Source organism: Nothobranchius furzeri, chromosome 5 (genome assembly GCF_043380555.1).
Source record: "Nothobranchius furzeri strain GRZ-AD chromosome 5, NfurGRZ-RIMD1, whole genome shotgun sequence".
NCBI lineage: Eukaryota > Metazoa > Chordata > Actinopteri > Cyprinodontiformes > Nothobranchiidae > Nothobranchius > Nothobranchius furzeri.
Window position 1 is genome coordinate 65,134,474 of NC_091745.1, and position 22,298 is coordinate 65,156,771.

A 22,298-nucleotide genomic window follows, 5' to 3' on the forward strand; every position below is an offset into this window, starting at 1 on the left:
ATCTTCACATAAATGTTGCAACACAAAATGAAACACCCAGTTTACTGGCGCTGTCTAGCGCTCTTTGTATGCATTCATGTGGGGGTTGGTGATGTGAACTGCTTTGTTGGTTGATTAATTATGTGGACAAAGGGCTGCAGTTTGTTTGAAACATTGTTAAATCCCTATCAGTACTGATATTTTTCACTTCCCATGTTTCTTTTCCAGCTATCCGTTACTGAGGCTTCCCTTGCCTGGGACCGGTCCTGTGGAGTTCACCACAGGAGTGCGAGACTATAACGTTCCCTTCCATGAGCCTCAGGGAGACCTAGGAGAACGGCCTGACTGGGTAGGAGGAGAGAGGGCCCATTAAACACACAGTTAACCGTTTTGACCTCTTTAAACTAATAAACTCAGACTAGTTCTAATAGAGTTCTGCTGGGAAAGGAGAAGATTTCTTAACTTGTCAGATGTAGAAAAGACTTTGTCCTGTCTCAGTGCCTCCAGACCCACATGACCTCTGTGGATGTTGGTGTGGTGTGTTGTAGTACCACGGACCTCCGGTGGCGTACATCCAGCAGGTGTTGGTGAAGGCGGCGGTGTCTCCATGGGACAGCAGCCTGGTGCCGGTGGATGTGTTTCGCTCACCTCTGGGGAAAGTTTTCAGCTTGCTGGAGGAGATTCGCAACCACGTCCACACTGACAGGTGAGCCGCCCCTCCGATAGATTATAGGTAGGGTTGTCACGGTAACTGATGTTGCGGTAAACCCCGGTAAAAAAGTTGACAATAATAATAATAACCGTCTTGTTTAAAAAAAAATATATATATTATCTCGGTGGATTACCGTGGCTGCGGTGTAGGCGCGGTGACCCTTACCAGCCACCGTATCATCTGCTGAAGTTGCCGGCGGCACATGCGCACTTTGTTGTTTACAACCAAAACTTTCTTGAAGCTAAAGCTGAAATAATGGCCAAAGGAGGAGACGGCAGCGCTCAGGACATTTATCATCCCTCAAAGAAGACAAAGTGGGAAGTACGGGCATATTTTGGATATTTGAAGAATGCCGAGGGACAGTTGATAGAAGACGGCTATCCTGTTTGCAGCATGAGCAGAAAAAGTGTCTGTGAAAGGCAGCAACGCTTCAAATCTCATGACACATCTGCGTGACCATCACCCACAACTCTACAGTCAACGCAAGGCAAGCTAACGTTAACGTTTTAGCTAAAATGCGTGATCCTAGGATTTGGGTTGAGGGAGAATGCAACGAGTTGCTATATAAAGCAGCCGCAGCGCCGCTACCTGCATATAAACCATGTCGCGGACACCCCCATGTTGAAATGACGCTATGCATTACGGGGCTCCCAGGGGCAGATAAGAGTTGGTCTCTCTCCGAGAATAATTATGAATTTAACAATGATTACTGCCTGATGACATTTTCCCACATCTGCAAAGCTCACTGGAAGGACACAAACCGAGGATGATATTTTCCTGATATAGGGTTTATTACTCAAGTAAGGGTAAAAAAGTATCTGATTAGAAGGCTACTTGAGTACTGAGTATCAACTGATCTAATATTTTTGAAATGATGACATCAAACAAGAAGTTATGGGCAAATATTGGTATTTTAAAGACTAAAGGGGAAAAATGTAAACAAACAACATAATTACAAAATAACAATTTTTAGGCAAAATTTAGACACAAACTGAGGACAATATTTTCCTGATATACAGGGTTTATTCAGTTGTCTGAAAATGTAACACGTTTAAAAAAATACGTCGATAATACCGAAAACCGTGGTAATTTTGGTCACAATAACCGCGAGGTTAAATTTTCACACCGTGACAACCCTAATTATAGGTGAAGGAGTTTGAAGTTCAGTAAAACTAAAAATATATTAAAAAAGGCACAAATGTACGAGTCATTGTTTCCAGAAACAGCAGAATGCAACAGTTTGGTTTTAAGGTGTAGCAACTTCTTGTTGTCGTTAAAAGTAAATCTTGAACTCTAACCTGTATTTGTGCCTTTTTTAAGAAAAATAAAAAACATCCATGACCTCTGTGTGAGTACTCGACCTTTTGTAACGACAGGGTCTGTCAGCTGAACTGTACAAGGACTGATATGAGTGCTGATTTGTAGGTCACATTTTTGTTTGCCTGTCATGTTTACACATCAGTGTTGATCTGTAAATCGCAACTGAAGTACTGATTTACCATCTGCACATTTTCTGTCTTCAGCTCCGGCATTCGCAGCCTGGAGGCTCTGTGTCTCCAGGTGACTGGCCTGTTTCCAGGGTTACGGCGAATGCAGTCGGTGCTGCCAGAACACGGGTGTCTGCTCGTCTCTCCTGGTAACTACTGGCAGAACCAGAGGGAGCTGTTCGACTCGGACCCTGATCTCCTCAGAACCATCCAGAAACACGAACCCAAAGGACTACACACCTCAGCAACGCTGAGAGGTAAAGAGCAGAAACGACTCCCGGCTCTTTGTGAGTTAGGGGAGGTCAAAGTCAGGCCATGCACGGATTATTTTTGCCGCTACACAAAAGTAGCTCACAAACATGTGCCTTTTATTTGTTCAAAAATACATTTGATTTAAAATAAGACTTTATACTGTTAAGTATGAATCTCAGGAATTGATCAGAGTATGGCCAAAACAGAATCCCATCAGCCCGCTGAGCCTGAATAAATGAATTTCTAAATATCCAATTACCTTCAAAGTTAAGTTGGAAGAAAAATGTTTACATAACAAACTTGTTAATGTTGGCATGAATTAGCTCTGCTGCAATAATGGACAATGAAAAAAAAGTTTTGTTATTATGTTATTATTGATGGTTTAACCCCCTCAATCCAACCCCTTAATGCTGAGTGTCAAGCGGGAAGGCTATGGGTCCCATTTTTAAAGTCTTTGGTATGATCCGACCGTGGATTTAAACCCACAATCTCCCCGTCTCAGGGTGGACACTCATACCACTAGGTCACTGAGCACAAATAAGCCACAAAGTAAAACGATCCGCACTGATAACTGAAGTTTATGGCTGAAGAACCACAGAAACCAATTTAAAAGCAATAGCTTAAAATTTCATTTGTTCCAGCAAAATGTAGCACAAGACCAAACGTGGAGGTGAAAATGAAATGCTTTGTTAAAAGTAATCTTGCCTAATTCACCAGGGTTTCCCCCAGATAATGAGTTAAGCCTGGCGGCTTCAGCCGTCGGGGGGTGGGATCGCACGCTCCGTCCCGCAGCACTCCTCCATGAGGGTGGGGGTGGGGGGTTGCAAACGTTCCGCTGCTGTTTCTCACCAGTATCAGGTGATGGAGGGCTCTAGTTTCGTTGCGCCGTTTGTGTCAGTGGACACGTTAGGGTCGGGGAGGGGGGCGGGGCATGACGCTTAGCCTGGCGGGTGGGCAAGCAAAGCCTGGCGGGCCGCCAGGCTTATAAAGCGCTGGGGAAAACCCTGATTCACTATTCATAACCGTATGGAGGTAGTAAGCAGGGATTAGTCGTATTAGTGAACCTAGAGCTGACGTATCACTAGCATTTTCATTCATTTACTGATTTGTAAAACGTTCCCCACTGACACAGTGAACCATTCTCCCTGGCCGCTCAAAGCCAGCTCTGCGTTTTTGCCTCACCCTCCACCTTGAGTGTTGCGTTCTTCCTCTAGAACCAGACTTCTCCTTCAGATAAAGTGAGTTTTCGAGAGTTTTGTTCAGGCTATGATGGTCAGGGAGGTTTTTTTTCCTCCTTATGCATAACAAACACTCTTGTGTGTCTCTAATACCTGACAGATGGCCGTTGGTCACATTGGAGTCATTTGTCAGGCACATAGGCTGTAATTACATAACTACAACGTCCTACTGTTGTTGAAGTTAATATGCTGTGTGTTGTGTTTTGAACTTCACCATAATGCCCTTTTCAGACCTGCTGTTTGGTGTCCCTGGAAAGTTCACTGGAGTCAGTCACTACAACAGGAAGAGGGTGGTGACATACACCATCACAGTGGTTCTGTCCCACTATGATGCAAGGTGAGTTCATTCAGTAGGAAATGAAGATTAGGGATGAACAACATATCGGCGTCAATCTCAACATCAGCTGGTGTTAGTCATCAGTATTGGTCCCATAAGTAAAAGTGGATTGATAACGACCAATGCTTATAAGTAAATGGCCTGTGTTAATTTACCGCCTTCTAGAGTTCTACATTAAACTCTCTATGGTTGAATCACTTGTTTATCAGGTCATCGTGCTTTACAGAAGCCTGTTAATGATCTACTGATTAATATCAGGTATGTTGGAGCAGGAAAACTACTAAAACATGCTGGATAGCGGCACTCTAGAATCAGGATTGCCTACTCCTGGTGTAGGAAAATATATTTTCTCATATGGCACCATTTAGAGATGGAAAACATGTTCTGCAACTTTAAGCTCCTCTCTCTACTTCCATGATTACAGCTCAAGTCGACGCTACTCGTTTGTGAACGCACATCACTAGTCGACCAACAGAGCAGAATTGCATTGTTTTACAATTTTTATTCTCACGTTATGCTGTGTTTATATATTTATAGAAACTTTGCATCAGTCTAGGTACTTCCACAAACGCGCACGTCCGCTCTGTGATTGACTTCTGTACGTAGGCAGATCTCTAATGCAATTGGCTAACGCTTAGCAACACGCGTTATGCTGTAAGACTATCAGTTTTACAGGTTTCTAAAAGATCTGTATCAGGCCGAATCTTTATACATTGCTCAGCCCAAATGAGTGCACCTCACTACATTTGTCAGAGAAAATCTTTAGGTTTATTTCAGATTCAGCATTATCTATGAGATACCATACTATAAAATACTCCCACAAACGTAGGCCATTGATTGAACAAGATGTGTTCCTTTGCACACAAAAAGAGATTTTGCTACCAAATCCATTTAAGCCCATGTTGTAAAAACAATTATAGTCTTAAGAGAAAAGCCACACTTATGACTACAAATTTCTAAATAACAGGCATTCAACCACAGGTGAGTCTAATTGTTCACTTAAGAGGGGAGGGCTACAAGACGATCACTCAAATACTGCAGCAAAAGTGATCCACAAATTTAAGAAAGATCAAAGTGCAACCATCTCACAGAGACGTCCAGGCCGTTCACGGAAGTTAACATCTCGACAGAAGCGTTGAAGAAAATTGCCATGCAAGTTCACTGCAGTTAGCTAAAGCAGCAGCAGCAGAAGAAGAAGAAAATATAATTTCTATAGCGCCTCTCAAGATAAAAATCACGAGGTGCTTCACAAAAACAAAAAATGTAAAAATATAAAAAGAATTTAGAAAATGGTTAAAAATAAATTTAAAATGAGCAAAAAATAGACAATTGTGATTAAAAATGTAAAGAGAGAGAGAGAGAGAGAGAGTGAATAGGAAAGAGGGAAATCAGTGGATCCTGAGGAAGGTAGAATTGGTGGGGAGAGCAGAATAAAGAGAGAGTGGTGAAGAAGGTCATACACAAGCCAGCTTGAACAGGAACGTTTTCAGCTGCTTTTTAAAGGAGTCCACTGATCTCAGGCTCAGGGGGAGAGAGTTCCAGAGTCTGGGGGCCACAGCAGCCATAAGCACCTCGTGATTTTTATCTTGAGAGGTGCTATAGAAATGATATTTTCTTCTTCTTCAAATGATCTGTCACCTTTGGTCTTTAGCCTGGTGCGCTGCACAACCAGTAGGCTTTGATCACTGGACCTCAGAGACTTGCTGGCGGTGTGGGGACTAAGAAGATCACCAATGTAAGATGGTGCTTGTCCATGTAAGGCCCTATAGACCAGGACCAGGATCTTGAAATGAACCCTGAAGTTGACTGGCAGCCAGTGAAGCTGGAGGAGAAGCGGGGTGATGTGGGTGTGTTTAGAGGACTTGGTCAGAAGCCGAGCACAGGCATTCTGAACCACCTGTAGACGGTTCAGGGAGGTTCTGCTCAGACACGTGAAAAGAGAGTTACAGTAGTCTAAGCGTGAGGAGATGAAGGTGTGGATAACTGTCTCAAGTTCAGAGCGGGACAGAATGGAACTCAGCTTTGCAATGTTCCTGAGATGGAAGAAGGAAGAGCGAACAAGAGAACTGATATGAGAATCCAGGGTGAGAGCTGGGTCAAAGGTCACACCAAGATTCCTGACAGAAGGTTTGGTGTGAGAAGCAAGCTGACCAAGAGAGTCTCTGACTTTGGGAACCAGCTTGTCTGGGGCACAGATGAGGATCTCAGTCTTATCTTCATTCAGCTGTAGAAAGCTCCCAGCCATCCAGGTTTTGATAGAGTCTAAGCAGGTGTGTAACAGCTGCAGCTTAGACATCTCATGGGGCTCAAAGGAGATGCATAGTTGGATGTCATCTGCATAAAGATGGTAGGAGATTCCTTTGAAGGAGCTCAGGATGTGCTGAAGAGGAAGCAGATAGAGGAGGAAGAGCAGAGGCCCCAGCACAGAACCTTGTGGGACACCATGGGTAAGGGAGGTGGTGGAGGACCTAAACTTGGAGACGGCCACAGAAACGGAGCGCTCAGAAAGATAAGAGGAGGACCACTCCAGAGCAGATCCTGATAGGCCTACCCAGTCTCTCAGCCTCTCCAGTAGCAGGTGATGGTCAACAGTGTCAAAGGCTGCATTCAGGTCCAGAAGGACCAGAACAGAACAGTCCCCTGCATCACTGTGAGTCAGAAGGTCATTAGAGACCCTAAGAAGAGCTGTTTCAGTAGAATGAGCTCTACGAAAACCTGACTGGAAGCAATCATAGATGTTATGTTCATCAAGAGCAGCTGTGAGCTGTTTAGCCACAACCTTTTCCAAGATCTTGGAGATGAATGGAAGTTTAGAGATTGGTCTGAAGCTGCTATGGAGAAAGGCGTCAAGACTCGTTTGTTTAAGAAGCAGATGGATTACAGTAGAAAGCCATGACACCATACAACGTACACTGCAGAGAAATGGCATACATGGGTATTGTCTACGAAGGAAGCCTCTCATAAAGCCCATGCACAAAAAAGCATGACTAGGATTTGCTAGGGCCCATGCTGAAAGAGATTAGAACCACTGGGACTCTAGACTCTGGAGTGATGAGACAAAGATCACTGATTTTCTACCTAATGGTTTCAAAACTGTATAGCATTGTAAAGATGAGGATTTCAAGGAGACATGCATGGTGCCTACAGTGAAACACGGTGGTGGCAGTGTCCTTATGCGGGGCTGCATGAGTGCTGCTGGTGTTGGTGAGCTGCATTTCATCGATGCAATCATGAACTCAACAATGTACTGCTCTATACTGAAGGAGAAGATGCAGCCATCACTCCGTGCACTTGGTCGTTGTGCACTTTTCCAACACGACAGTGATCCAAAACACACATCTAAAGCTACTGTTGCAGTTCTGAAGAAGAACAGGGTGAAGGTGATTGAATGACCAAGTCTTGTCTCCTGATCTGAACCCAATCCAACACTTGTGAGGAATTCTGAAGCAGCAAGTTGAGCGTCACTCTCCATCCAGCATCCACTCTCTAAAAGAGGTTATTGTTGAAGAATGGAAACAGATAAATGCTGCAATATGTCGCCAACTTGTTCATTCCATGCCTAGAAGTCCTTGAAAATCACAGTGGTCATACAAAATAGAAGATTTAGTATTTTTTGTTGCAGGGTGTATTCATTTTTGCTTCAACCAATTTTAGTAAAACTGAATATTTAGTCATCTAAGTTATATTATTAACCTTAATTTCATGTTATGAAGTTAAAAAAAGAGTTCAATAAAACCCAGCCTTGTGAAAAATCTGGAAATTGTTCTTTAGTTCATTGAGCTTCTGATTACATTTGTACTTTTTAAAGGGGGTGTACTCATTTATGTTTAGCACTGTACGCGTGCGCCCCTTAAAAATTGCGCTTTTATTTATAACTGTTAGCGTTAGCTTAAAAAAATCCAATTGATTGGAATGATCGGTTATGTTGTGAATTAATCCTTTTGTAGGATAATTCAATTTTATAATGTCCTAACATGTCTCTGCCTGGTGGGTTTGTCCTCTGATTACTGTTTTCCATTAACGTTCACGCACCAGGCTACTAAACAGCAGTTGCTGTAGTATGATGTCATACTTGTTAGGATTATTGCTCATCTGTTGCCTGGCTAATGAGTGTAACACATTCATGCTGAGTCCAGTTTATTTTACTGCAGCTGTCATGGAATATGTTGTAGTAAATTCATAGCAGATAAAAACAAAAAAACCTTGACATTGGGTACCAAAATGGTAAAAATGTGTCAGCTGTATACTTGGCTGTCTGGATGAAGAGGACAATATTGTAAAAAAAAAATTCTGTCATTCAGTAATACGTTATAACTTACATTGTTCTTTTTATTGATTGGTCTGGTCAGTAGAGTCTGGCTTCACTCTGGACTCGAAGATAAACAAATACACAAATGACTCAAGCCTGAATGTGTTCTGCCATGTTTCTAAGGTTTAGCTTCTTCTCTCTTCTTGCTGTGGGCGATCCCAATCCAAGATGGGCGGGGCCACAAATGCTAATGTTCCTTGTGATGTAGAAGAGACTTTTTTTTTTGACAAAATCATTTTCTCATCCATCTTTCTGCAGTTGACGAGGGTTGGAGAACATTTCACATTCAGAACCCAAGTTTAATTTTTATTTATGGTTTTTGGTGGTCCAAGGTTACAATAATGGCTTACTGCTTGTGTGTATATACTTGTACTTTTATCATCATTATTTTTGTTTGAATGCTGTAAGTGAATTTCTCCACTGTGTGATCAATGAACTCTATTCTGTGCTATTTCATTCATTCATGTAGCCGACTGTATTTCAGAAAGAACAAGTATTAAACAGTTCCAATGGAAACCAGAGCTTTAAAGACTTTATTGAAGAATTTAGAAACTCTACAAAGTTTTTCATTTTGTTATAATTTGTGTGTGTGTGTGTCCAGTTTTCTTAACAGTTTGCGGAACCGCCTGAAGCAGCTTCACCCGTCAGCTAACTGCAGCCTGAGAGACGACCACATGGTTCACGTCCACTTCAAGGAGGAGATTGGCATAGCTGAACTCATCCCCCTCGTCACCACGTACATCATCCTCTTCGCCTACATCTACTTCTCCACCCGTGAGTCCAGCTTCTTCTGCCTTTTGTGTTCCACCAACTTTCTATGTTAAATTAATCTTTTCTTCCTGTTTGGCTCAGCTCTGTAAATTTTTATAGTCATATGTCAGACCAGCGTTCACTACGCCTCTGTGTGTGTGTGTGTGTGTACGTGTGTTTTTGTGCCAAGGTTGTTCCCGTCTGGCGACGGGATTAGCCTCTCTGGAACATTGCACACCTGTGTAAGAATGCAGCTAGCAAACCCTCAGCCACTCGCCAGCTCAAACATTCACTTGAGTGGACAAACAGATACTCGATGTACACAAATAAAATAAAAGTTCCACCTATAAATCATTTAGCGGACTCACATTTGGCTACTTTTGAAAAATAATTTCCTTCATTGAATTTACAAAAATAAAAGTAACTTGCTTTTAATTGAAGTTATTACAACTGTAGTCTTAAATTCATGATTATTTGGACTAAAAGGGGGATGTTTTTGTTTCAGTTCAGGTCCATGTCTGACCACACAGCTATTTACTAGGGATGAGCCGGATACTCGGTACGGATAATGCATTTTTGACGAATACGAGCATAAAACGAGTAAAACTCGTAAATATCTGTAATCGTCCTGAAGGAAAATCCTCACTGGGTAACTGACTGTCTTCACACTCTGTGATTGGCCAGTCACATAAAGCTCCCGCCCCTCCCTACACACAAAACTCTGCAGCCGGGAGCTCAGTCCATCCGGCACATCCACGCACACACAGACAGTAACGGATCTCTCTGTGCTTGCTTCACTGTTGCTCACGTTTCTTCAGTGCTCCCTAGGTTTTCTCCAGCTCGCCTTTTTCGGTTGAATATTTAGGCCCGAGCAGCGAAAGCGCTGCGAAGGCCTCTTGTTTTTGCTCTGATTATTATTATTTTTTGTTATTCCGTGCCCCCTTTGAACAGCTTTTTGGGGACCTTAACATACCCCAAAACTCACAATATTTTGCACACTTGTCAGGCCTGGTGAAAAATTTGATATTTTAAAGGTCCCAAAAAAATCGCAAAGAAAATGGCTGAACAGCGCCCCCTACAAAGTGAAAAAAACCCCTCTCCATAAAGCTTAGTTTATCGTACAGTTATGAAATTTGGTACACTTGTAGTACTCAACAGTCCGCACAGAAAAGTCTCTTGCAACCATGGTCAATATCAAACAGGAAGTCGGCCATTTTGGGTTGAAATGGCGATTTTTTGCCGTTTTTGCCGTTTTTAGGGTCCGTTTCTGATTGGATTGCTCGATCATTTTTCGCACGATCGTCTCAAAAATTGTGTAAAATTGCTCAGAAGGGATGGGCGAACAAAATGAGATAAGGATTCTGAGTTTTCGTATATGTTGAAGGGGCGGAGCCAGGCCTCGAAGTTTGACTACTCGCCAAAAATATTTAAATTGCTATAACTTCATAACTGAATGGAATAGAGTTACCAAACTTTCTGTGGTCATTCGTCATCCACCCACAAAGTAAATTGAAAGGTCGGATGATGACATCACACAAGCCCCGCCCCCTCAGGACCAAAAAGATCAAGTTTTACTGTGAAAGGTCCCAAATTGCCCCATTTCACTTAATCACCACAAATTTGTAGCTGGTAACTCAAGACAAGTGGGGGTTGCTTGGCGTCACTTTATGGGAGTTTTCGGCAGAGGGCGGGGCTGTGGTGGCGCGGCGAATTCAGGCGTACCGCCTTGGCCTTACGTTTGCCTCCCATTTCGTCATTTCCAAAGATATCGTCACGAAACTTCTTGTGAGTGATCCTAGTCCGGCCCCCCAAAAGATCTGATGTGAACATCTGGTGGGCGTGGCCTATTTTCTGAAATAGCGCCCCCTAGGACCATTAAAACTATTAGCCCCAAGCCATGCTTTGACTGAGGATTACGAAATTTGGTACACTAATGTGGTGTCTCAGGACCTACAAAAAAGTCTCTTGGAGTCAAGTTCAAAGTCGCACAGGAAGTCGGCCATTTTGGATCAAGTACGCGATTTAGTGGTTTTCGCACACGTTGTTTGGAGAGTGATGCTCCGTCGCCCTTTTCACCAATCTCCTTCAAACTTCTGCTATATACCCTTAAGACATAGGGGAAAAAATTCAACCGTCGGATTTTTCAAAAGTTGAAAGGTGTGGGCGTGGCTAAGCCTCAAACTTTGACCTGTCGCCACGCTACTCTTTTTTTCACAGCTCCCTACTGGACTCCTTTTACCCAATCACCAGGATTCTGTGGCAAACAGCAGTAGACAAGTTGAGGTTACTTGGTCTCCAGTACTGGCAGGTTTTGAAAAAAGGCGGGGCTTTGGGACCATGGCGAAAATCGCCATCACGCCATGGAAATACGTTTGTCTCTCATTTCTTCAGTTATCGTGATATTGCTACGAAACTTCTGGTGAGTGATCCTAGTCTGAGCTCCAAGAGAAATAGACAGCTGAATTTTGTGGGCGTGGCCTATGTTTTGAAATAGCGCCCCCTAGGACCATTTAAACTATTAGCCCCAAGCCATGCTTTGACTGAGGATTACGAAATTTGGTACACTAATGTGGTGTCTCAGGACCTACAAAAAAGTCTCTTGGAGTCAAGTTCAAAGTCGCACAGGAAGTCGGCCATTTTGGATCAAGTACGCGATTTAGTGGTTTTCGCACACGTTGTTTGGAGAGTGATGCTCCGTCGCCCTTTTCACCAATCTCCTTCAAACTTCTGCTATATACCCTTAAGACATAGGGGAAAAAATTTAACCGTCGGATTTTTCAAAAGTTGAAAGGTGTGGGCGTGGCTAAGCCTCAAACTTTGACCTGTCGCCACGCTACTCTTTTTTTCACAGCTCCCTACTGGACTCCTTTTACCCAATCACCAGGATTCTGTGGCAAACAGCAGTAGACAAGTTGAGGTTACTTGGTCTCCAGTACTGGCAGGTTTTGAAAAAAGGCGGGGCTTTGGGACCATGGCGAAAATCGCCATCACGCCATGGAAATACGTTTGTCTCATTTCTTCAGTTATCGTGATATTGCTACGAAACTTCTGGTGAGTGATCCTAGTCTGAGCTCCAAGAGAAATAGACAGCTGAAGTTTGTGGGCGTGGCCTATATTCTTAAATAGCGCCCCCTAGAGCCATTAAAACTTTCAGCCCCAAGCCATGCTTTGACTGAGGATTACGAAATTTGGTACACTAATGTGGGGTCTCAGGACCTACAAAAAAGTCTCTTGGAGCCAAGCGTAAAGTCGCACAGGAAGTCGGCCATTTTGGTGCAAGTACGTGATTTAGTGGTTTTCGCACACATTGTTTGGAGAGTGATGCTCCGTCGCCCTTTTCACCAATCACCTTCAAACTTCTGCAATACACTCTTAAGACATAGGGGAAAAAATTCAACCGTCGGATTTTTCAAAAGTTGAAAGGTGTGGGCGTGGCTAAGCCTCAAACGTTGACCTTTCGCCATTACTTTACTTGACTTAATAACTCCCATGTGCATGATCAGATCTTTTTCGAACTTTGTCTGTGTGATCATTGACCATATCTGTAAACAATGACAATGTGGACAGCTGACATCACCTAAGCCCCGCCCCCTGACTACAGGAATTTATTTTTTATGCTGAAATGCCCATATTTGTCCCCTCTAATTTAGTCAACATGACCCTAAGGTCATGCACTGTCTTCATGATGCTGTAATGACCATTCAGATCTGATAGCTTTCCAGAAAGGGAGGGGCTTTGATGCCATGGCGAATTCTGGCGTAACGCCGTAATCTTAATATTCAATTTAATGGTGAGCTCAGAGGGGATGCTGAGTCAGGGTGAGGTGCAGACTAGGAGGCCATTCGCGGTTTCTGGTGTCGGGGTGGTTGACGTTTCTGTTCTGTCAGACGTGCACTGGTGCGACGGCAGACCGGAGCGGCGCGGAGCTGCGAGGGCCGAACGACGCTGCTTGCAGCTTTAATTATTAGGCCCGAGCAGTGAAGCTGCGAAGGCCTATTGTATCTGCTCCGTTTATTATTTTTTTTTTTTTTTTTCTTTTTTTTTCTTCCGCGTCTTTGGATGGCCTTTAGGGGGTCTTAGCATATCCAAAAAGTCACCAAATTCTGGCCCAATATAGAAAGTGCGTGAAATTTACGTATTTCACTGGCAACGTGAAAGTTGGTAAAAAAATGTTTCAACAGCGCCCCCTGGAAAATTAAAAATACCCCTCCGCTTTGACCTTTTTTCATAGTAGAGTGATGAAATTTGGTACACTTGTTGAACTCAACAATACGCACAGAAAAGCCTCTTGCACCCATGGTCAATATCAAACAGGAAGTCGGCCATTTTGGACTAAAGTGGCCATTTTGACCCCGTTTTGGCCATTTCTAGGGTCTATATTTGGTTTAACAGTTTGGTCATTTTTCGCACGATCGTCTCAAAAATAGTGTGCGATCGAACAGAAGCGATGGACGATTAAAATGAGACAATAAAATTGACTTTTCGTAAATACTGAAGGGGCGGGACCAGGCCTCAAAGTTCGAGCACTCGCCAAAAAAATTCAAATTGCTATAGATTCATAAATGAAAGAATTACAGTTAAAGAAATGTTCTAAGGACAATCGTCGTCGACCTCCGAAGACAAATGAATGGTCGATTGATGATGTCACATAAGCCCCGCCCCCTCAGGACTTAAAAGGTCAAGATTTACTGGGAAATTTTCCAAAATTCGCCCTTTCCAATAACCACCCCAAATTTGTAGCGGGTAACTGAAGACAAGTTGGGGTTGCTTGGCGTCACTTTATGGGAGTTTTCTCCAGAAGGCGGGGCTGTGGCGGCGCGGCGAAGTCAGGCGTACCGCTTAGGCCTTACGTTTGCCTCCCATTTCGTCATTTCTAGAGATATCGCCACAAAACCTCTTGGGAGTGATCCTAGTTCAGCCCCCCACAAAATGTGATGTGAACATCCGGTGGGCGTGGCCTATTTTCTGAAATAGCGCCCCCTAGGACCATTAAAACTGTCAGCCCCAAGTCATGCTTTGACTGAGGATTATGAAATTTGGCACACTAATGTGGTGTCTCAGGACCTACAAAAAAGTCTCTTGGAGCCAAGTGCAAAGTCGCACAGGAAGTCGGCCATTTTGGTCCAAGTACTCGATTTAGTGGTTTTCGCACACGTTGTTTGGAGAGTGATGCTCCATCGCCCTTTTCACCAATCGCCTTCAAACTTCTGCTATAGACTCTTAAGACATAAAGGAAAAAATTCAACCGTCGGATTTTAAATAAGTATAAAGGTGTGGGCGTGGCTAAGCCTCAAACTTTGACCTGTCACCACGCCACTCTTTTTTTCACAGCTACCTATTGGACTCCTTTTACCCAATCGCCAGCAATCTCTGGCGAATAGCAGCTGACAAGTTGAGGTCACTTAGTCTCCAGTACTGGCAGGTTTTGAAAAAAGGCGGGGCTTTGGGAGCATGGCAAAATTCACCATCACGCCATGGCAATACGTTTGCCTCTCATTTCTTCAATTATCGTGCCATCACCACAAAATGTCTGGTGAGTGATCCTAGTCTGACCCCCAATAGATTTGGACAGCTGTAGTTTGTGGGCGTGGCCTATTTTCTGAAATGGCGCCCTCTAGGACCATTAAAACTGTCAGCCCCTAGCCATGCTTTGACTGAGGAGTACGAAATCTGGTACACTAATGTGGTGTCTCCGGTCCTACAAAAAAGTCTCTTGGAGCCAAGTGCAAAGTCGCACAGGAAGTCGGCCATTTTGGTCCAAGTAGTCGATTTAGTGGTTTTCGCACACGTTGTTTGGAGAGTGTTACACCATTGCCCTTTTCACCAATCACCTTCAAACTTCTGCTATAGACTCTTAAGACAAAGGGGAAAAAATTCAACCTACGGATTTTAAATAAGTATAAAGGTGTGGGCGTGGCTAAGCCTCAAACTTTGACCTGTCGCCACGCCACTCTTTTTTTCACAGCTCCCTATTGGACTCCTTTTAACCAATCACCAGCAATCACTGGCAAATAGCAGCAGACAAGTTGAGGTCACTTGGTCTATAGTACTGGCAGCTTTCGAATAAAGGCGGGGCTTTGGGAGCATGGCGAAATTCGCCATCACGCCATGGAAATACGTTTGTCTCTCATTTCTTCAATCATTGTGACATCGCCACACAATTTCTGATGAGTGATCCTACTCTGACCCCTAATAGAATTGGACAGCTGAAGTTTGTGGGCGTGGCCTATTTTCTGAAATAGCGCCCCCTAGGACCATTAAAACTGTCAGCCCCAAGCCGTGCTTTGACTGAGGATCACGAAATTTGGCACACTAATGTAGTGTCTCAGGACCTACAAAAAAGTCTCTTGGAGCCAAGCGCAATGTCGCACAGGAGGTCGGCCATTTTGGTCCAAGTACTCGATTTAGTGGTTTTCGCACACGTTATTAGGAGAATGATGTCTCGTCGCCCTTTCCACCGATCACCTTCAAACTCTTGCTATATACTCTTAAGACATAGAGGAAAAGATTCAACCGTCGGATTTTAAATAAGTATAAAGTTGTGGGCGTGGCTAAGCCTCAAACTTTGACCAGTCGCCATTACGTTACTTGACTCAATAACTCCCTTGTGCATGATCAGATCAATTTCAAACTTTGTCCGTGTGATCACTGACCACATCTGAAGACAGTGACAATGTGGACAGCTGGCATCACCTAAGCCCCGCCCCCTGACTACAGGAAGTCTTCTGTTTTATGGTGAAATGCCCATATTTGTCCCCTCTAATTTAGTCAACATGACACTAAGGTCATGCACTGTCTTCATGATGTTCTAATGACTATTCAGATCTGATAGCTTTTCAGAAAGGGAGGAGCTTTGATGCCATGGCGATTTCTGGCGTGACGCTGTGACCTTACGTTTGACTGTAACTTCCACAAACAGCCTCCGATTTGCCAGAGACTGAACATCACATCACCAGTGTGGTAAAGATAGAGTATCTCCTAGTGGTGAGACGTGTAATGCTGGGCTCAGAGGGGATGCTGAATCAGGGTGAGGTGTGGACGAGGAGGCCGTTCACGGTTTCTGGTGTCGGGGTGGTTGACTTTCTGTTCTGCCAGACGTGCCCTGGTGCCCCCGGCTGCCGTCCAGGATGGACAAGCGCGGAGCTGGGTTTGGAGAGCGTCGGGGATGGAGCGGAGGGGGTGCGGAAGGAGGGCGAGCAGCTTCGCTGCGAGGGCCGAACGACGCTGCTTGCAGCTTTAATTAAAGTTACTTTTTTTTGTAACTTACGTGGTGCATTTGACAAGACAGCTGAAAACGGCTCGTGCATGCGTCGGTCACTGCCTCCACTACGGTTGGGTTTAAAAAAAAAAAATTTTAACACTCACTCACTCACTCACTCACTCACACACACACACCTTAATCAACATTGTTTTGTTTAACTGTGTGTGGGAAAAATGCCAACAACGTTAAGAAAAAATCAGTTTGATCAAATTAAAATAAAAAAAAGTTGTGTCTGGTTCTAGTATTTCATATTTCCTAGTTCCTACTGCATGAGTTCAGATGTATTAATTCATGCACTTAAATAATAATGTTCTGATTTTATTGAAAAACCTGTTCTGTAATGGTTCCTTTACTATAATGATCAAAAATATTTGATCTCAATTCTGAGGCTGCTCTGTAAATAGTTTTCAAATAGACAATACACATAGCAACTTTTGATCAATCCTTATCAATTTCAGATTTAAAATAATGTATTGATGTAAGCCACACCCACTTCCGAGTTATGCCACGCCCATTCCGAGTACATATACAGATCATTTAGATGGTTGAACAGATACAGATAGTGGTGCACTCGCTCATCCCTACTATTTACCTTACCTCTCTCTTTCTACTCCCTATAATCAGTCTTCTGCATCTTAATAGAACCATATAAAGACAAAAAAACATTTCAAATGCTTCATTCAGCTACTTTTAGGCATAAAGGAGAATTTAAGAGATTTTTTGTGCTCGTTTAAATAATCAAATTCCGAAAGACTTTCTAATTTTTTAACATTAGAAAATCAAAACTAAAGGTTGTGTTTGATGTTTAAAAGCATACTATGCACATTTTCCATTTTTTTAAATCGCTCCCTTGAGCCAGTATGTACTAAACTGACCCTTAACAGGATTAATGAAAAGTCACTCAGTCCCTACCATTCCCTGCGGCCAGAATACCACACTTGCAACTTCAGAGTTGCCAGGTCAATCCCTGTTGGACTTAGTAAAGTGGAGCTGACATGCCAGTGCTGCAGTCTGCTTCCAGCACATTTCCTGCATGTTTTAGATCATGAACACAACTGATTTGTCTGATTTAGTGATGAACCGCTCCTGTAGACATTAATGAAGACTGGGGGACATTTCAGCTGTTGGATTAAGGTGTTAAAAAGACGAGCGCATAGCGAGGAGATAACTTTTGCTTTAGGTTTCACTAACAGAACACTAGGGGGTGCTAAAAGCAAGCCAATACTGCATAATATCCCTTGAAATTGCAGAATCTATGGATAATTACTTGTGTGACATCTTTTTATCTTTTATGTTTTCCTTAGTTGCAGCGTGTTCGGTTGACTAAACTCTTGAAAATGAAGCAAAGGATGCAGCTGCATTTATTTTTGCCTTAGATGTTAAACTTGAATCACATGAACAATTTGTCGTGTTTCTGTGGCACTCCATTAAATGTACTGGATTTTTAAGCTGTGGAAAAAAAACAAATTGATCTGGATTATCCTGAATAATTGTATCTTACCTCTATTTACCTTGTTTTGATAGAATTGACCTTTCTCCTGTTATTACGGTCGTTGGGTACACTGATTATAGTTTGTGCGTTAACGAAGAGCGTTCTCAACCCATCACATCTTCTGTCCTTTTAGGTAAGATTGACATGGTGAAATCCAAGTGGGGCCTGGCTCTGGCTGCCGTGGTGACAGTGCTGAGCTCCCTGCTCATGTCTGTGGGACTCTGCACTCTGTTTGGACTGACACCGACGCTCAATGGAGGGTAGGAGTGCCAACATTTTCTACATACTTCAGTTAAAATGATTACAAGGGTTTGGTCTGGACAATTGGTGGTTTGTTGTCACTTGCAGACATCATTGGAGACATTTTCCTTCATGTGTCAAATTATCTTTAAAATCTCATCTTCCCATAGGAACTGAGAAATGCTTTTTCTTTCTGAAATACTGGTGGTCTTTTTGAAATTCATTTGGGTGCTGAACATGAAAATGTTCTCCAACCCCCATACAAAAATTTTATTCATGGCCCCGCCCACTTTGGCTTGGGATCAGAGCATGTCTCGGCTAGTAGAAGCCAACCATTAGCATTGGCAATTCCACAACTTTTATTTGTGGAGATAAAACATCAATGTTGGATTTTGTACCCAAGAAAGAAAGAGTGAAGGCAGTGGAAGAGTTGTATTGCTGTTAGCCAAACGGGGACAAGATGTTTGCATATCATGAATATTAATAAACAAGAATCCCCTCACACTTCTCTGCCAAACTTCAAACCCCAAAACAGAAGAAGAAGAAACAATCTTTTATATAGTGCCTCTTAGGGCTGGGCAATAAATAGAAAATTTATCGTAATCAAGGTGAAATCCTCGATATTTCATGATATTGATTTTATGCCTTATCGCCCAGCCCTAGTGCCTCTCAAGTTAAAATCTCAAGATGCTTCAAAAGAACAAAAATACAAAGATAAACATTTTTCTCCTTTCCTCACATTTTCATAGTTAGTTTCTTATTTTTCTCATTTTTTGATGGTTTTTAATCATAAATCAGTAATCGGTGGGTGTCGGGGAAAGGTGAAATTGGAGCACTGGGGCTTTTTTACCCAAAGAAAACGACTTTCAAGGCATTTGTTCTTACTGGAGACCACAGAAAATATAAAAAGGTAAAAACAAACAACTATTAATAATACAATAATGAAAAATTGTAACTTACGTTCAGCTTGATAAATCAATGAAAGTTTTCAACTTTTTAAAACTACTTCATTAATTTATTGACGGCAAAACTTAAAATTTGAATCTGTATAGAGGGATTAGCATAAAGTTTATGACTTTTTGTCCTTTTTATTTCATTTAGAAAAGACCTGACATCACTTTGCTAGTACGTTACATTTTCATTGATTTATGGTTCGTATCCATTAAAGCTAATGACTTTAGGAGGCTTTAAAACTTCAGAACAATGTCTGCAGCTGCTACGGGGTCCCAAGTCTGTTCATTGGGCAATTAATATTACCTCCACAGCAAGCGATTATCTTTGATCTTCACTGAAACGCAGAGCAGTTCTACTAACACACACACACACACACACACACACACACACACACACACACACACACACACACACACATCTGACTTCCCACTTCCTCGTTGTTGATTTTGCGTCGATTTGAGTTAATGTTTACAGCAGTGTATGAGTGCTGATAGCAGTGGGAGCACTAGGTGTGGAGATGGGCTGGATCGCTTCTAGGGGAGGAGATTTCGTGTTCCTGACATTCACCGAAAATCCAATGGATTGAGGATGTTTGGAGAGCCGGCATAATGGCGTGACAATGGCACCCTGCTGTCCAACCACTGAATAAGATGCACGCAGGTCTGCTGTGGGCTGTGCCTGCGCTGCAAGAACTTGTGCAAACACGACAAATCAAGGTCAACTTAACCAAATAGCAGAATGCCTTTTAGGAAGCAGCCTATCAAGGCTAAATATCTCATCTTTGGAAAATAAACAATTCAGGTGATGCAAAACACTTATTTCCTACTTATTTCCTGCATCACTTTTAAAGCAAAACAGCTACACCTACATAGCTTTTAAAAAAATTGCATTTATGCTTGGTCATGAATGGCTCCACGTTGAGTTAGTGGCACTAGGGTGAATGAGTGTGCTTGTGTTATTGAGAGTGTGTGTATAATCATGTAATCCGTAGAGCTGCTGACTCCTCTGTGACCTAGTTATACACTTACCTCTGAAGCTTATCTGTACTCCCAGAGTCATCTAATCTAATTCACATGCTGTGAGCGGAGGAATTTCCCACAAGAAATCTGACAAAAACAAATAATTTCAGATTAGCTGATCAGTGTGTTTAACATGTCATCTCCCCAAACACTGAATGGATTTCCACAAAACTAGTTTTTTTATCTATTTAATACATAGATTTTTCCTTTTTTTCTGCTTTTATTATGTTATTTGGACAGGATGCTTATAGGTGCATGTAATCTTTAAAATGTCTTTAGTCCAGTATTTAAACTAGGGATAGACTGAAATATTGGGCCAAAATATTTACCTTTTTTTTTTCTTCTTCACTAGAACCGATTTAAAGTCAGGTACATCTGCGGATATCCAGACAGGAAGTCTAGAACGAGGAGTTTTTTGCAATGATGCTGCTGCTAAGTCAAGAGCACTAAATAGTTTATATTAAGATTTTCTTAATTATCTGTAAAAACAGGATTTTTTTTCAGCACTTCTTTAGTTTTATGTTTTTTGATTTTTTCATTTTCACTTGCATTTGTTTTTATTTACTTATGTTCCAGAAAAACACCAGTTAACATTGCTAACTGAATTTTATTGTTATTTACCTGTTTTGTAGATTTAGTACTTGGTAGTTTGTTTGATTCACTTTGGTTAAATGGTTTCAATACTGAGCTAAGATCAAGCAATGTTCTAAAATGGATTTAGGTTCAGTAATGTTGTGCATCAGCTGTTATTGGTAATATTTTACTATGCAGATGAGGCAGAAAACGTCTAGATATCAGCCGTTATGAGCGCTTATCTAGCCTGGTTTGTCCACAACCCCTAGACGGAGTTTAGTCATGGGGCAGAATCTACAGTTGTCTTTTAAACTGTCTCCATATGCCATTGGACAACGAACAAGGCGACATACTCACTTCTACGGAGGTCAATCAGCGGGGCATTCCGCCATACGCCGTCGTAGAAGAAGAAGAAGCAAATAGCATTTTTTTCCGAAATAAATTACTAAAAGTGATGATGTGTATTTTCCCTGGCGATAGGGGGCAGTACATGCCTAAATCAATGCAAGCAAGTGGTATTTTTGTGTTTGAGTAAGACCGTACCAATGTATGGCCGTTAACTCGTTCACTGCCAGCCATTTCCTGATAGCTAACGGCCTTCGCTGCCAGCGTTTCTCACCGTTTTTACTGTTTTTTTAAGAGTCACAGAACGTTGCGCGCTAGGATGATGTCGTTGCCAAAACAACCAAAACAAAGCGGAGACTCACCTCTTACATCAGGAATAATCCGCGTGTTTCGAGCGGTATCCGTTCTTTCATAATCCGTAGTTGAATTGTGATTGGCAGACGCTTTTCCGGTTCGCGCCTCACTTTCTTTACAGGAACGGCCCAAAACGATCTCCTAACACATGGATGGTCTGCTTCCTGATCACATGACATGTGACGTATACGGATGAAGATCGACTTCAGGGCTGAGATGTTTGTTCTCTCAGCGCAGGGGCTCGTTCCGATGCTCAAACAGTAAAAAAATGCAAATGACGACTTTAGTCGTCATTGGCAGTGAATGAGTTAAGGTCAAAAATCCCTGGGAGTGCATTTTTCAAACGAGTGCTTTGTCAGATCATTCAACCATCAGTAAAATGACAAGCACATCAGACTCTTTCATCACTGGCAACAAGCCAAGAGGTAAGTGTGTAAAACGATGTTTACAAATGGTGAAAGTTTTGTAACCATTTGCCAAATCAGTAAATGCTTTTTGTCCTCAGGGGCTCATGTAGAAGAAAACATCGCCCAAAGACTTAGACCCACTCCCATGTATTTTATACCCGATTTTTATGGTTGTATGTTACGAAGCCGCCAATATTTTTAAAGAACTGGACACGATTTAAATCATTTTCAACAACATTTCGATGGATGTTTCCAGACATTAATGGTAAAAACAACACATTGTCTCTTTGAGTACCTCTATCTGCTCATGTCTCAAAGAAAAGCCCGAGGCCAAATCTGTTTCAAACAAGCACTGTTCTATGTCGACGCTATCTTAGCTATTTTTCTTCATTTATCAAGCTTGCTTACACACAAAACGGAGTCGGAAAACTGCGTAAGCAACTTTCCACGCAAATTTTGGGATTTATGAAAGAAAACTTAGCGGGAAAATGTGCGCAACTTTAAGTTGACTAGGGACCTGTCTTATGCACATTTTGGACATGGAGAGCACCTGCAGTGCTGCTGCTGAGAAGGGTAAAATTATGAAATC

General features: G+C 42.4%; 1 protein-coding gene across 2 annotated transcripts in view; it reads left to right on the plus strand.

Annotated features, from left to right (window-relative positions):
* scap (SREBF chaperone) overlaps nt 1–22,298 on the plus strand; it is a 54,288-nt gene that overhangs the window by 10,698 nt on the left and 21,292 nt on the right. For both annotated transcript variants that reach the window (XM_015949869.3, XM_015949867.3), the window contains exons 3-8: nt 208–328; nt 528–685; nt 2,215–2,435; nt 3,900–4,005; nt 8,916–9,088; nt 17,951–18,077. In XM_015949869.3, coding sequence (XP_015805355.3) covers nt 208–328; nt 528–685; nt 2,215–2,435; nt 3,900–4,005; nt 8,916–9,088; nt 17,951–18,077 — 906 coding nt within the window. The remainder of the gene's footprint in view (nt 1–207; nt 329–527; nt 686–2,214; nt 2,436–3,899; nt 4,006–8,915; nt 9,089–17,950; nt 18,078–22,298) is intronic.